The 14,468-nt window shown below is 35.8% G+C and overlaps 2 protein-coding genes across 2 annotated transcripts in view; one reads left to right on the top strand and one right to left on the bottom strand.

Moving 5' to 3' along the window:
- Window positions 1-51: 51 nt before the first annotated feature.
- Window positions 52-10,468, bottom strand: LOC112560591 (cytosolic non-specific dipeptidase-like). The gene is made up of 14 exons (XM_025232524.1): window positions 10,105-10,468; window positions 8,271-8,394; window positions 7,413-7,583; window positions 6,709-6,789; window positions 6,391-6,465; window positions 6,043-6,123; window positions 5,537-5,610; window positions 4,827-4,901; window positions 3,617-3,761; window positions 3,173-3,272; window positions 2,170-2,341; window positions 1,903-1,988; window positions 1,580-1,746; window positions 52-688 (listed from the first exon to the last, which is right to left on the bottom strand). The coding sequence occupies exons 1-14, from the start codon at window positions 10,344-10,346 to the stop codon at window positions 644-646; spliced, it is 1,638 nt and encodes a 545-aa protein (XP_025088309.1). The 5' UTR covers window positions 10,347-10,468; the 3' UTR covers window positions 52-643.
- A 55-nt stretch (window positions 10,469-10,523) lies between these two features.
- Window positions 10,524-14,468, top strand: part of LOC112560589 (PHD and RING finger domain-containing protein 1-like) — a 28,160-nt gene continuing 24,215 nt past the window's right edge. The window contains exon 1 of the mRNA XM_025232522.1: window positions 10,524-10,670. The gene's annotated coding sequence lies outside the window, so the exon portion shown is untranslated. The remainder of the gene's footprint in view (window positions 10,671-14,468) is intronic.

The raw sequence follows: 14,468 nt of genomic DNA, 5'->3' as shown, positions 1-14,468 counted from the left end.
TTGTTCATAAAAATTTTTTAGTGCGTTCACAGAAAGATCCAAACTTTGCACTTGATGTTTTACCAGTTTATCAAAACATTACTAAGATAACAGTTATTAATCTTCTGTATTTGTTCATTCTGAACTGGCCAAAAAGCTTATTACAGTATTCATTAGGAAAAAAAGTTGAAAATACTTCACAACAAAAAAATTTATTTTTAAATATCCTGGGAAGTCCAGTTTATTTTAAACACATCAGCTTTCTTAAAGCTCTTCTATCCATTCCCTTGTTCCCACTGGATTTTTCTCCTCTGCAAAACTATGCTTTCTTTACAAGAAAACTTGAGTCCCTCAAAACAATTTATGCAAGAGTTAAAAAAAAAGGGGGGGCAACATTCACAATTCAATGAATTGTAAAAGTACGCTCAAATGAATGTGTTTAAATAGTATCCTGACAACAGCCTTGTCAAAATCAAATATTATGAAATCTGGATAAAAGGCAACAAGTCTCAAATGTGAAATTAAAATATACTTGTCTCAAAGTAAACACTTCACTTGTGAATAACGGACCTTGCAGACATTCTTAGCAATGTATGGAAATTGCCTTTACTTGTAAAATAGCAATGGAATAAATAAATGCTGGGAAGGTCACAGTTAACCACATTTACAACCTGGACAACTCATCCATGTAGGTGGCTAGCAACTTGACCTGTGAAAGGAAAAAATAAATAGCAACTGATAACTGTAGCTCAGGTACCAAAACATGCAAATATCAGATGTCTATGGTTTACACCAACTGCTTAAAGGGATTCTAAAGGCAAAATAAAACTGCTTAGAATTGTGTAAAGAGCAGGATAAATTTGAATCTCGTCTATTTATATGTGTGTTCATGTGGAAAACGTTGAAGGTTTTTAGTAGAATGTAATGTTTAATAAGAGAAATTACACGGAACTCTTTTTTTGCTTCCACGAAGTCTTGTTCTCCGTCACGTGACGCTATGACGTGTGGTTTCCATAGTGAGAACCATGCCTCGAGAATGTCCTGCACCCAATTGCCACGAAAAGATGGAAAAAGATTCAAAATTTTCTTTTCATCAGTTTCCGAAAGACAGAGCCTTACAAGCCTTACACACAGTGCGTCATACGAATAAAATGACGTCAAATCTTCTCAATGACCTCAGACACTTCCTGTGAGTGTGACGTCACAAGGAGACTCGTCTGCTTAACCATCTTGGGAAGATATTGTGGTTACTCGGCGGAAGGACACAAGGGTCGATTTCACTGGATTTTTTCAATTTTTATAAACATCGGCAACCGAAATAGTGCTAATAAGTGGTAATTAAGTGAGAAACGAATCCTTTATTTCTCCTGTATTGCTCTCGTGCTCTGTCATTGTAACTAAATATATTTTTGAAACATTTGACCGTTGCCACAGCCTTATCACAAGCCTTGAGTATCCCTTTAAAACTTCTGAACATGCAAAAGTATAAAATGCAACATGCCAAAACAAAAAGTTCTTTACCTCCCAATGGTAATTCTTGATGTTTACAGTGCCTTGCAAACTTTACACAACTATCATATTAGTCATCTGTACAACTCACCCCATTGATGTAATTAACGAGATTAATTTTCTCATTTTGGGAGTGGGCACCATCATCGCTAGAACCAACAGGAAGCAGCATGACGTTCTTCTGGGTCACCTCCTGAAAGGTCAAGGTCACAGGAATGCTTCCACCTTCTCTTGTCATGTCTGGTTCAACACCAAACACTGAAAGTAAGGAGTTAACAGGCGATAAATGAATCCATGTTAAAAAAGAAATTGCAGTTGTCCTAAGCAACAATTGTATCACTGATAAGACAACTTGGGGGTGGTTAACTTTTTATTCTGCTCATTGCTGGAAGTGCAAAACTGTTTTTACCATACCTTTCTTCATGGCTGCTCGTCCAGCCCGGTAGTTAGGGTCATTAAAGTCACTGACCCAAGCTCGTGCTCCATGAGGCATCAATACTCTGAACAGAGAGTAGATGAATTACACTCTGAAAACTCCAGTTGCATACTCTGCCTATTTTCTTTCTATTGGATATAGATCTGCTGAGATACTGTGCTATTTAACACAATAAATTAGTTTTTAAGTCACTTTGGCTTTAAAGCTTAAGTGGTTGAGCTGCACAGGTGGGTACAACTACCTACCTGACTGTGTTTGGGCTGCCCCTTTCTTTGTGGATATTTTCCAGGTAGGTGCGCACCTGCTGCTCAATGACTTCTGGCTCCTGGTCAGGCACAAGTCGAATTGAGAATTTGCCAACGACCTTCCGTGGGATCACCGTCTTTTGACCGCTTCCGCTGAAAGCACCTTCAATACCTACAACACAAAGATTTGTACAGATTGGTGCAATTTGTTTCAAATGTCTCATAGAATCTTATATATCCTGTTTCTCTGAAAGGGACACTGTGCTAGCTACAACAAACTTTTCATCTTGGAAAACACAAGAAATGCAAATTTTCTGCCATGTGACCAGGAAAGGACAGAAAACTAGGTTTCACTCTATTATCCAAGCAAAGCAACCAGGTGGAAAACAGGGAACAGCTCTAAGCATGACACTGGAAGACAGGAAATGTAGCTCTGATTACTCCTATGCTTCCTCTTGCATAGCTCACTTGGTGAACTGTGCTCTGGATTTTATTTTACTTGCTATAATAATATCAGAATACAGTTGGATGTATTCAATAAAGAATGTGGTCTAAAAATTCCCTAGATATAACTGGGATAGCTAGGTAAGCTCTAGCCTTTCATGTCCAACATTAGGTTTTTTTTGAGAAGCTACTTAAAAGTTAACCCTAGTTAAACCTGAAATTAAGTGTTAAGTTGCAGATAGTTTAAAATAATGTGTTGTTATTAGTTTGTTGCAACACTGCCTTTTTTATTATGGGGGAGGGGGGGTGCGTACAGATGAACCTAAATTCCAAATTTTGATCACAGGAAGCTGCATGCAAAGGACAAATTTGCTTATATGAGGTGTTGCCTTAGTGAGACATCACAAGAAATTCAAGTTAAAATTCTAATTTACTATGGTTAGTACATGAATAGTATGTTATTCACTCAGATTTTTGGAATGATCACCCACAAAAAAAAACAACATGTATTGCCATACCCCCATTTCCCTTAAAAAAAACTTGTAATAAGAACATTTACCATGAAGAGAGAGTGACGGGTAGCGCCACCTATGCATTAGAATATCTTCTTTCTTATTATGAATAAGTCGCTGTACTCCAACATCTTGTCGATACTCCTCCTGAAAAAAGAACATTTTAATATTTTGCTACAGCCCAATCAACAATAGCATGGTATTGTAAGTCTTAAAAATATGCCGTGGCACAATTCATGGTACAGAGATAGTAGAGCATGTAATGACATCATTCACCAGGGTCCACTTGACAGGATGCTTTCAAGCCTTGCATGCACATCCCTCCCTCTTTCCCAAACTTTTTAATTTCTATCGTTGGTTGTTATGCCCTGTAAAGTTTAGAACTTCTTAAAGATCCAAGAAAGACTAATGAGCACAACGAATTACTTGCGGACTGCATCATGCCAGCCCATGATATGACAAGGGCAACCTCGCCATGTTTGGCTACATACCAGATCAAAATCAATGGACTCATACAGTGCCATCTCCTCCTCTGTCAGCTTTTTTACGCTCTCGTACACACCCGGCACTAAGATTTTCCCCCTGGCATCCACTAGTGAGTTCATCAAAGCAATGAGATCTGCCATGGCCTCATGACTGAAATTGCCACAACAGTTGATGCACATTGATTTAAAAGATTGAAAAAAAAAAAAAATGAGGAGGCCAAAATGGATGTTTAAATCTGCAGTACAATGTAGAAAATAAAAATATAGGCAAATAATTCTTTGTGAAATTAAGATTCAGTTTACTGATGTGGTTTCATCTTATAAGAGAATAAACAGCAGTAAAAAAAAAAAAAAATGAAGGACATCAGCTTGTATACTTCTAAAGTGTTTAAAAAGTTAAAACATTATAAACTTGGCAATGTGTTGAGGTACATTAATTTGAACTTAAGATGGCTTCACTGCTGAAAAATTAAATTTCAAAGGGGAAAAAAGTGAACCATAGATATATGTTGATAAAAAAAAAAACAAAAACAAACACTTAACAAGCAGAAGCTGAATCCTGGCTTTTATTTTCACTGCTGAAAAATTAAATTTCAAAGGGGAAAAAAGTGAACCATAGATATATGTTGATAAAAAAAACCAAAAACAAACACTTAACAAGCAGAAGCTGAATCCTGGCTTTTATTTTCTAACTAAACCTTTTGAACCATTAATATTTCACTTGCATATCCATATGCACCCTTCATTTGAAGGATTTATACAACATGCTGCGTGCACTGTTTAATCTTGTACACAAGTACAACTTATGCAAAATTCAGGCAGGTAAAACCTAACAACTCTAGTTGAATTAGTCCTAGATGAATCACTTCTTAATCAGCAAAAGATAGCTAAAACACATGGCAGTTATAGACAATGATGGAGAAAGAAATGAGTGAAAATCCTAACCATTCTGATGCTTATAAATAAAAGCAAAATCAATTCCAAATGACATTCTTGGAGGTCTAGTTCCTGTTTCAAAAAGATTCAGAACTGTCTTCTGTCTGCAGGACTATGTAATATGATAATCCTATACTGAGTGAAGACATCTTTTGGGAAGCTTTTTGGAGATAAGAATTAAAAGCTCTAGCATAACACACATTATAGTGACACTACTTAAGACTACTATATTTCAGACAATGCACACAGCAGTACAAAACCAGAAGCTACAGATACCCACACTGAGCCACCATGCACTCCTGAGTGCAGATCCATTTTGGCACACTCCACCTCTAGGAAGAAGTAACAAATGCCACTGCAACACCATTAAATTCAGGTTTTTAGTAAGATCAAATAAAAATGAGTAACCTTTCCTTAAATTCTGACAATCATTCTGCCTGTCATGGATCACCCCCAGCGATAATTTTTAAAAAATCCAAAAACCAGATGCCAAAGCATTATTATTACACTTCAAATGATATTAGAATATGCCAAATAATAAATCTAGTCTCTGTATAGTCAAAACTACTGAAGTACTATAAATATGACTACATATTAATAAAAACCACAACAGGTTTTACACCATAGTCTTTGAATCTGAGTAATAATTTTGATCTCATTTTAAAAACAAAAGAATGATGATGCAAAAATCTTTTCTCTTGTTCAAGTCTTCTGTATCATACATTTGCACTGTGGAACTTAGCTACCTGTATTCTGTCAATATAAAATATAGGCATAATTGACTCAACAATGTCAGTAATTCCACACAATCATCAAGGATTTAAAAAAACACATTGTTACAAAAGCTTTTGTGCATATTTCTAGAAAACACATTGTTACAAAAGCTTTTGTGCATATTTCTAGAAAACGCATTGTTACAAAAGCTTTTGTGCATATTTCTAGAAAACACATTGTTACAAAAGCTTCTGTGTATATTTCTAGAAATCTTACCGAAGGCCATAAGTGAGGCAAGGTTTCTTTTTTCCCAGCCAGTAGTTATCAGATATACAGACATAGTCTACATCCTGAGAAAAAGGTTTGAAAAAACAAGTTTCAGAAATAAACTGGAATCAGAAACACATACAAGTTTATTTACAGGATCATAATGGTCCCAACTATCTTTACCACCACTGCTGGTTTTTTTTCAGTTTTACTAATAAGGCTAAAGCCACTCCACAAAGTTCAGTGTAGAAAATAATTATCACAGCTAAAACAGTTATTCAAATACATGGCACATGGAATATGTGAGTCACAGTGGTGACTGATTTTACACACCAAAATTGAATATCTGCATCCAGACCATAAAAGGAAGAACTTGCATGCCAGCACATGATCAGGAACTGTATGGATTTAACACATATGATGTCACACAGTGACACAGCCAGCAATTTTTCACTTCTATCTTCAGCCAGTTTTATATCTGTCAAGCACCAAAAACTTAACATTAAGATTTCTACCTTGAGGAAGGTCTCTTTTAAACCAAAAACCAGTTCATCAAGACCTTCTGATCCACTCTCTTCCATGCCTTCCAAAATGAACTGAAATATACATAGCATGTGTGCACGTACACATTTAGCATAAAAGCCACATTTCTGAAGAAAATGAATTTTATTTCTTAAAATGCTGTTTCAAACACAATTTTCTTCTAGTCTGTTAACAAGTGATTAGAACTTTGAAACACTGTAAAAGGTTACCATAAAGAGCACACCACAGCACATATACGTGTTTTGGCAAATAAAATCTTTAAACCCAGAAACGTGTCTTATACATGTCTTAAAACACAGGATATAAGGAGAATTACTTACCTTCAGGTTGACAGGAATAGGTATTTCAAGCTCCTGCATGGCCTCAATAGCATTGATCCAGTCAAGAACTGGTCCCTGTTCCCAATACCAAAAACATGAATGTGATTAAAAGAGAATGCAGAAAGGAACTTATAGACTGGTAATACAAGATTCTTCAATATTTTGAAATGTTTATAACACCTGTAAGGGTGAGATTTTCGAATGCAGCATTAAGTCATTCCTTTAAAAGAAGAAAAATTCCTTTAAATTTTCCCATGGTCTTTGTTTCTAAACTGGGTCTTTGCAAGCCACTTTGAGTGGTTTATTGTCCTTACTCACCTTGTCATCAGTGGCACCACGCCCATACAGCTTTCCATCAACATCTGTCAGCTTGAAAGGTTCAGTGTCCCACCCATCTTCCTGCAAATTTAAGGTTCCACGCCACTTTATTGGTCCTTCTAGTGGAAGTTTTTCTTTTACCGAAAGAATAAAACCCAAATATCAAACCTAATAACATTAAACAGGGCAGTCTTGCTCTTTTATGATAAATTATAAAGCACAAGCTGAACTTCACTTTGTACTTATGATAAAAATCTCAGACATCAATTGCTGCAGACAAAACATATGAAAATGAACAAATCACTGATCAGCTTTATGTACCAGTATCAGGCTTAAAGAGCATCTCTGCATAAGGTAAACAGTATTGAGAGCATATGTTATGTAACTTACAAGAACCAACTGATCATGTCTAGAGTGTCAGCTTGGGATGTTGGATATCGACAATCCAGTATCCAATCCACCACTTGTCACTTGAGTAAGACTTCAAAGCTATTTCAGGTGAAGCTTGGGAACAGCATTGCCTGCCAGACTTATATTCTTCAACATTCCCCCCCACCCCCCCAGCTGAGAGAGGTTCAGCCTTACATCCATGTGTGTATGTAATTACCTAGCATACAACTTCTCTTAAATAACACACACACCCTCCAGAAAAAGAAACCACAATATTTATTACAAGCACCACAAAAAAATTGAGGGAGAAATACCTTATGAGCAGGCTGAACATCCAGATGGCCATACACCAGCAAGGTCTTTTTGTTTGGGTCATTACCCAACGTTCCCAATAAAGCAGGAGGCAGCTCTAACACTGTTCCATCTGGCAATGTTTGGTTGCCAAGTTCCTTGAGTGTGCATTCACCTCCTTGAGCTCGGAGAAGCTGTTGCAATAGGAGCAAGTCATTTTAGATCATGTATACTTGTTACTGATTTTCTTCACTGTACTAACAACTATACCAATAAATTGTCTATCAGCACAGAAACCCTTTTGTCCATCAATTAAGTCACATTTAACATCAATTATTATATCCACTTAGCAAGACTGTAAACATGAAGGCAAAATTTAAAAAGATGCAAGTAGTACTGGTGTTTACTTAAGCAGACCTTCATGCCAAAAATTTTGGACAGGATAAGCCTTGCTTCTTTTTACTGTATATCCTATAATATCAAGCAGACAAAATTACATTTCATTTCTTATCATTTAGCATAAGTATGACATTGGAGTAAACATATCTGGATTTTAAATATCTTTCAATTTTTTGGTGTTCCTTGTACTGTTTTGTTGAAAGTTCTGATTTATTTTACAGCAAAATTGTGTTCCGGTGTATTGGCTATATCCAAAATGTGATATAACTAAATACAGCAGAAGCATAGCTTTCAATATATAAAATTATATGTCTTCTAGTAGTTCTCTAGCTTATAGGTACACAAAAAATACTAATTTCAACCAAAAAGGCAACCTATAAGTTAAAAATCTCTTTATATGTTCAAACTGAAATACTGATGCAAAGTTGCTCTCTCATGCCTTGATGCTAACATAACTGTATTTACATCTGTGATTTACTTACCTCAGCTGTCCACTCTACCATGCGACGAATTTCTGGACGCTTTTCTGGCCATGCTGATACACTCTGAATGGCAACAGCATCCGCCAGACGTTTCACATAGCGATCCTTGTTATTATCTACATGCCTTTGGTTAGGCAACAGAAAAAGTATAGTTAGTGTCTGCCACTATGACTATCTCCTGGCTTTAGTATACATCAAGTGTATGCATGTGTGAAGACTATTTATACCAGAAGAATGTTTTTCCTATACATCCCCATCCCTCAATTCTACTTTACTTCCATCTTCACTGCTGAAAGATAGGTCAGATCAGACATGCTATGACTTATAATACATGCTATGACTCACAACCTGGTGAATGACAAAGTCCATATCCAAAAACGGAAGCCATACTTGCATTGTTCTGGTGAAGAAGTCAGTAAAACTGTTATCACCCAACTGATAAGAAAGCATGAACAATGCTCCTAGTCCTACTCCTAAGAGTCATAATGCTTGCTTGAAGATTTAGGGAAACATATCAGGGGATAAATCCAAAGCATTATACTCAAGGAGATGTTAAATGTGTCATGTGGTGGTAAAGATATCCAGTCGGCATAAGTGTGACATTATACAAATGCTGTGGACTTTAGCCTCTCAAAATACCAAGTTTAAAAATATTAATTGCTTCATGCGTGCAGATGGCTGTTCTCTTAAACATCCCCCTTAAAGTTTCAACTATCTTAAATATTTCTTACTTGGTTCTTTCACTATAAAAAAAGGCCTAGTCATTCCCTTACAACATAATTTTTTTTTATCCATCATTTGGGCAATCTTCAATATGTTTTCCAGTTTGGTGTACACAACTGTCATTATTGTTTTTATTATACTTGTGCTCATTATTAATACCAGAAACTCATGTTGTAGTTCTTGCTGTGATGCCATATACGGGAGTTTTATAATCCAGAGAACATTTCCATTGGCCTTATTTTAAATGAAATATATGCAAGATCATGGGCATAGCATATGTCAGGACACTCACTAACAAGGGGAAGTGGGGAGGGAGTGTTTTACACTGAGCCATCAACTAAGGCTATACCATGGCAAAGCTTCCAACCCTGTGCACAGATGCCACATGCAGAAAAAGAACGAGAAAGAGACAAGAACTGAACCCAGGACAGTCAACTCTCGCTGACAGGTGCTAACCGCAGACCGCCCCCTCTAGCTAGCAAACTGAAACTGCAATCCAGACTGTGTATTTTTGGAAGAACTCTTCTGTTCAACCCGTATATAGTTCTGTTGAACTATATACGGGCTATTTGCAGTTTACTAATCAATATTTGTTTGCAGTTGCTTTATATATATGAGCAATGTTAGATAATATGTCCGACTGATCAAACAATCTTGGACGATTGAGAAATGTCTACAAATCGATCTACTCATCAAGATATATGATATACGATTATAAGCGACGCTATATTATCCGCCAAAATAGACTCATTGCACTCTACACTGCAAGATCATGCATGTCTGCATTGTGGCGTTGTATCTCCATTTTTTAAGCCATTAATGAGATATTAAAACTGAAGCGATACTATTACTTTAATTACTGGTTTAGTCGTGAAATCACGATTAACAGTTTTTTTAACAAATATGAATTCAGCATCGCCAACATTTATCTGGACAATGTGACAAAAATAATCGCTCATGCCTAAAGAAAAACGAAGCTGACTCATTTTCAACAAACTGCTTGCAAAATCCGAAAGTACATATATGATATTATATATCGTTCAAGCAATTTAAGGTTTAAGTGTGAATTAAACATGCACTGGACTGATAATGAACTTAAATTAATACTTACTGGTAAAGCTTTTCCATGGTTTTTCCTTCAGTACTGTCTAATCTGAAAGCAGCCGTGTCGGAGTACTTGTTATGCTCCCTATTTCTAGATGAAAATGACTGTGATGGAGTCTGACCATAGACTGTACAAGCAGGCAAACGGAAAGTACGCCCCAGGAAGATCCACGTGCCCCGCCTCCTGTTGACGGTTGACTGCCAAAGGACAGATATATGACAGTGCACGAACTTTGTCATGCGACCCATACAAAGCGTTGGCTACGGTCAAAGCTCGCCTGCTTTGTGACTACAATTTGCGGATTATTTACCACTAACAGATTTAATTAACAATTCCACCGATAACAATCAGAGTATTCTGAAACTAAAAACCACATTAAATGATAACGAAAGAAACCTCACGAAGTGCGAAAATAAGGTTTTTAACTTCGTATCAACATCCGGGTATGCAGAAATATGGCCGATTCAGCATCATGGCGTCTATGAGAATAGATCGTCAAAAAAAGCGTTGAACACGATCTTCTTCATAATCTTTTTTGATCACTCACTCACTGGAGCAAAATATTTTCAAAGGTACATTGACTAGAATTTCAAAAAATGATTTACACCTTTATAGCTTGTACGGAAATGTGTAGATTGTTTGGTATTTTTTTCTACTCGAGAGACTTTCCTTACACCTTGTCGAACGACAAATGTCATTGATATTTAAATATTAGAAAATGCTGGGTTTAAAAAAAAAAAACCATACCTGAGCAGCGTAGTTGTCGAAGTATTTTGAACATGTTGCATCGAGAAATTATGAAATGTTATGTGCGCTGAAGTCACCACTGAATTTCACTAACAAGGCAAACTTCCATTATATTCTCCCTCACTAAGTACTAGTCTGCTGGCAAAAGTAATGCAGTGAGTAAATATTTTATCAGTAGCTGCTGAATAAGAAGATTACTGCGGTCATTTCCTGGAATTTATATAATTTACAGTATCTAAACACTGTCTATACTTGCAAAATATTTTTTAAATTTCACATTTCACCTTAGGTGTTCCTTTTGGTAATAATGATTAATAATAGTCTTTAATATAGATCTCTTTAAGCATAAACTCTTTACCTGAAGATGCTAGTAGCAGTTATGGTGTGTGAAATAGGCTTTTTCATTGGGAATATTACATCCTCATACCTAGTGCACTGTTAAGGAGCTTTAAAATTGTTCAATGCATAGGTTCTCAATTGTTGGATGTGACAAAGTTTGATCTATCTTTACAAATTGGAATGGTCAGTTTTTGGCTGAGTAGAGACAGAAGAGAAGAATAAAAGAATTGATTCAGCTCTTCTGTCCCTACTCAGCCTAAACCGAGCTCTGTGAAAGTTTTCTCCCTTTGCCAAATCATCAAGGTTGTGATCACCTATAGGGATAACAAGGCATAAAGAGAGGTCTCTTATGCACTCAACTAGTCCATCAGTGCGTGCTGAAAATATTTAAAGAAATCAGCAATAGCTTTTACTTTACTTTGTCTTACTGGTTAACAGGTCCAATTTAAAAAAAAAAAAAAAGGTCACAACTGAAATTTACAGGGCTAACATTTAAGAAATCAGTCTGTCATCATTGTCATTGTATATTTATGTTTTTACATTTTTTAAATCAAGTTTTAAACATTTATTAAGCCTGGAAAATGTTTAAAGATTTTGGTGTTCAGCTATATAGGTCCAGTTCCATGGGATATGCCATAACAATATGTAGAGTGATCATTTAACGAGTGGATATGACAAGATATTTTTAGTGTATGTGTCCACTGTAAAAAAAAAAAATGTTCATTTTCTAAGTTAAACCCTAAAAATCTTGTTTAAATTTACTACACGTGCTGATAAGATGAATATGTGATGGCTTCATTAAAATATATTGAAAACACAAAATGTCATATTGATATGATACAAGTAAACTTGTACACTGACATATTGATATTATACAAGTAAGCTTGTACTTCATGCTATAATTATTTTAATAGCCTCTGATTATTCTAGTAAATACATAAAAAGTGTATCAAATTAGAGTTATGGATACCCCTTAGTTAACCATTAAAAAAAATATGATGTAGCTGGGTACGCCAGAATAGGGTAGAAGTGGGACGTTTGGGGTCTCTAGGATTAGCTAAAACAGCTAGCAGTTTCAAATGATATCTCTTATTGTCAGTTATCTCAACATCCCATGATTTTTTTTTAAAACCTCTAATCAGAGTACATTTTCCTGACATAATAGTGTGCTCAGTATTAGCTTATATTTTCCACGTCCATTACCAGTTTGTTTGGTTTTTTTTATTCTACCCCACAAACAAAATCCAAAGCAAACCTTCCATTTAAACATCTGAAAATATTCTGCCACATACTGTGCTTGCAACTATTAGTCTTAAAAATTCTTATTTTTTTTTTTTTTAAGTTTAGTCAAAGTGGCATTGTAACTGATGCATATGATTTGAAAGACTTTGTAACACATAACCATCCGTAGATGGAAAACACTTTTCTCCCCAAAACATTTTTTTAGAACATTTATTTCATAATACAATCTGTAACATCAGGGATTTGTTTATTTGCAGATGTCAGTTGTAGTTAGCACAAAATGCACTAAAGAAAAACCCTACTCTTTCTCCACCCTTATTTCAGGCAGATATGAAATAAAATTCTCCAATCATGTCAGAGATATCAACTTCACCTGTAACTGCATCCTTGCATTAAAACAAAAATTCAGTTTCCTCAAACCCCAACACCAGGTAATTTTGTTTTGTACCAAAAAAATTTCCTTGTTTATAGTCTTTTTCAGTAATTTTTAACCAATTATTAAAAGCTTTGAAGATTAGTAAAAACATAAAATACATAAGGTGCATAATAAAGATGCATTACCAAATAAAAGTTAATTATAGCTGCAATACTGGCATCAGTTGCTTTAACTAATAAAAATGAGCAAACAAACGATGGATCTCACATATAGAAGATCATTTGACTGCTAGACTGCCATTTCACGTTGTTCTTTGTATTTGCTTATGTTAACTCAGTTTGATTTAGGGCTCATGTATGTTGATGTATTATCCATTCTGTTTTTTTAGATTTATTTTTATGGAAACCAAACATTTCTTGCTCAAGTCCATTGAGCATGTAAGTTATTTAACATTTTATTTGCTGTGTCATATCCTGAATAGCAGGAACAGTAAAAGGCTGGGGGAAAGGCTTGACCATCATTTTTTAAAAACAATTTTATGCCATTGTAAAATAATAGGCAGTCATGTATACTTTTGTCTTTTAAAAAAATAGTTTACTGCACCAGCACCACCATCTTTGAGAATATAGTAGAGAGAAGGAAAGGATATCTTGGAGTTAAGGAAATATCTTTACATCTTCCCACCCTTGATATGTTTGGAGATGTAGGGTTTAGGCAAGAACAAATAATCTGGTTTTTTAATGATGGGAGTTCACAAGTAGTAAAATAGAAAAGACTTTACGTAGTCGACCTTTAAGTAACGTTAATAGTTAATTTTCAGTCTTCCTTTGTTTTGCTTGTTGCAGCAGTAGTTGTACATAAAGGTTTCTTAATGATTTGGTGATGATGGTATATCAGTGCTTAGTTCAGATTTTTGTGGCTCAGCATTCACTTTGGCTATCTTATCCAGCAGATCTATTGTATTAGGTAAAAGGTCCCATAGCCTAGAGGATATAAGGGCAGTGAACCTTTTATGAGGCACAGTAGAGCTTAACCCTCTCCTGTAATCTTTATCTTCCCTATCAAATTGGATATCCCTTCCTACAGAGGAGTTGCTGGGTGGGCGGGGGTACTTTTACAGCAATGGTTACCTGAACCAGCAATTTGCTCTGCAGTCAAGTGTATTAACCCCTAGACTATGCTGTCTCCCCAGTCTATTATACATTACCACATATCAAAATATATTGTGAAAGCTAATTTATTCATTAGGTAGGTGTTGATGTTTATTGCACAATAAATGTCACTATAGCTGTGTCATATCCACTGTAGGCACAAAGGTGGAGCTAGAGTGTTAAAGACAGGTAGACAGGGTGTGTACCAGCTGATCTTCCACAGAGGTGTAAGGAGACACTGCTGTGACTGACCAAATGTTTAAAGGCAAAGAAAAGCTGTCAACTCTGCTACCACTTCATTGTTATTGCACTATCTAATGCTTAGAGACAAATGATTCACAAGTTGCCACTGCAAATAATATGCCATTTCACAACATTCTGTGATTACTGGCCTTATTTCTTGGTTTCATGTTACAACTCTGCTTCTGAGTTATTTGGCTAAACTCAGAAAGCCTCATCCTGTTTTTTTTTTCCTCCCTGATGTTTTTGAGGTGGTCATTTAGGGCATTGTGCTC

This window comes from Pomacea canaliculata, linkage group LG3, assembly GCF_003073045.1.
Source record: "Pomacea canaliculata isolate SZHN2017 linkage group LG3, ASM307304v1, whole genome shotgun sequence".
In the NCBI taxonomy this organism is placed as follows: Eukaryota; Metazoa; Mollusca; class Gastropoda; order Architaenioglossa; family Ampullariidae; genus Pomacea; species Pomacea canaliculata.
This window is presented reverse-complemented; position numbering and strand designations above follow the sequence as displayed.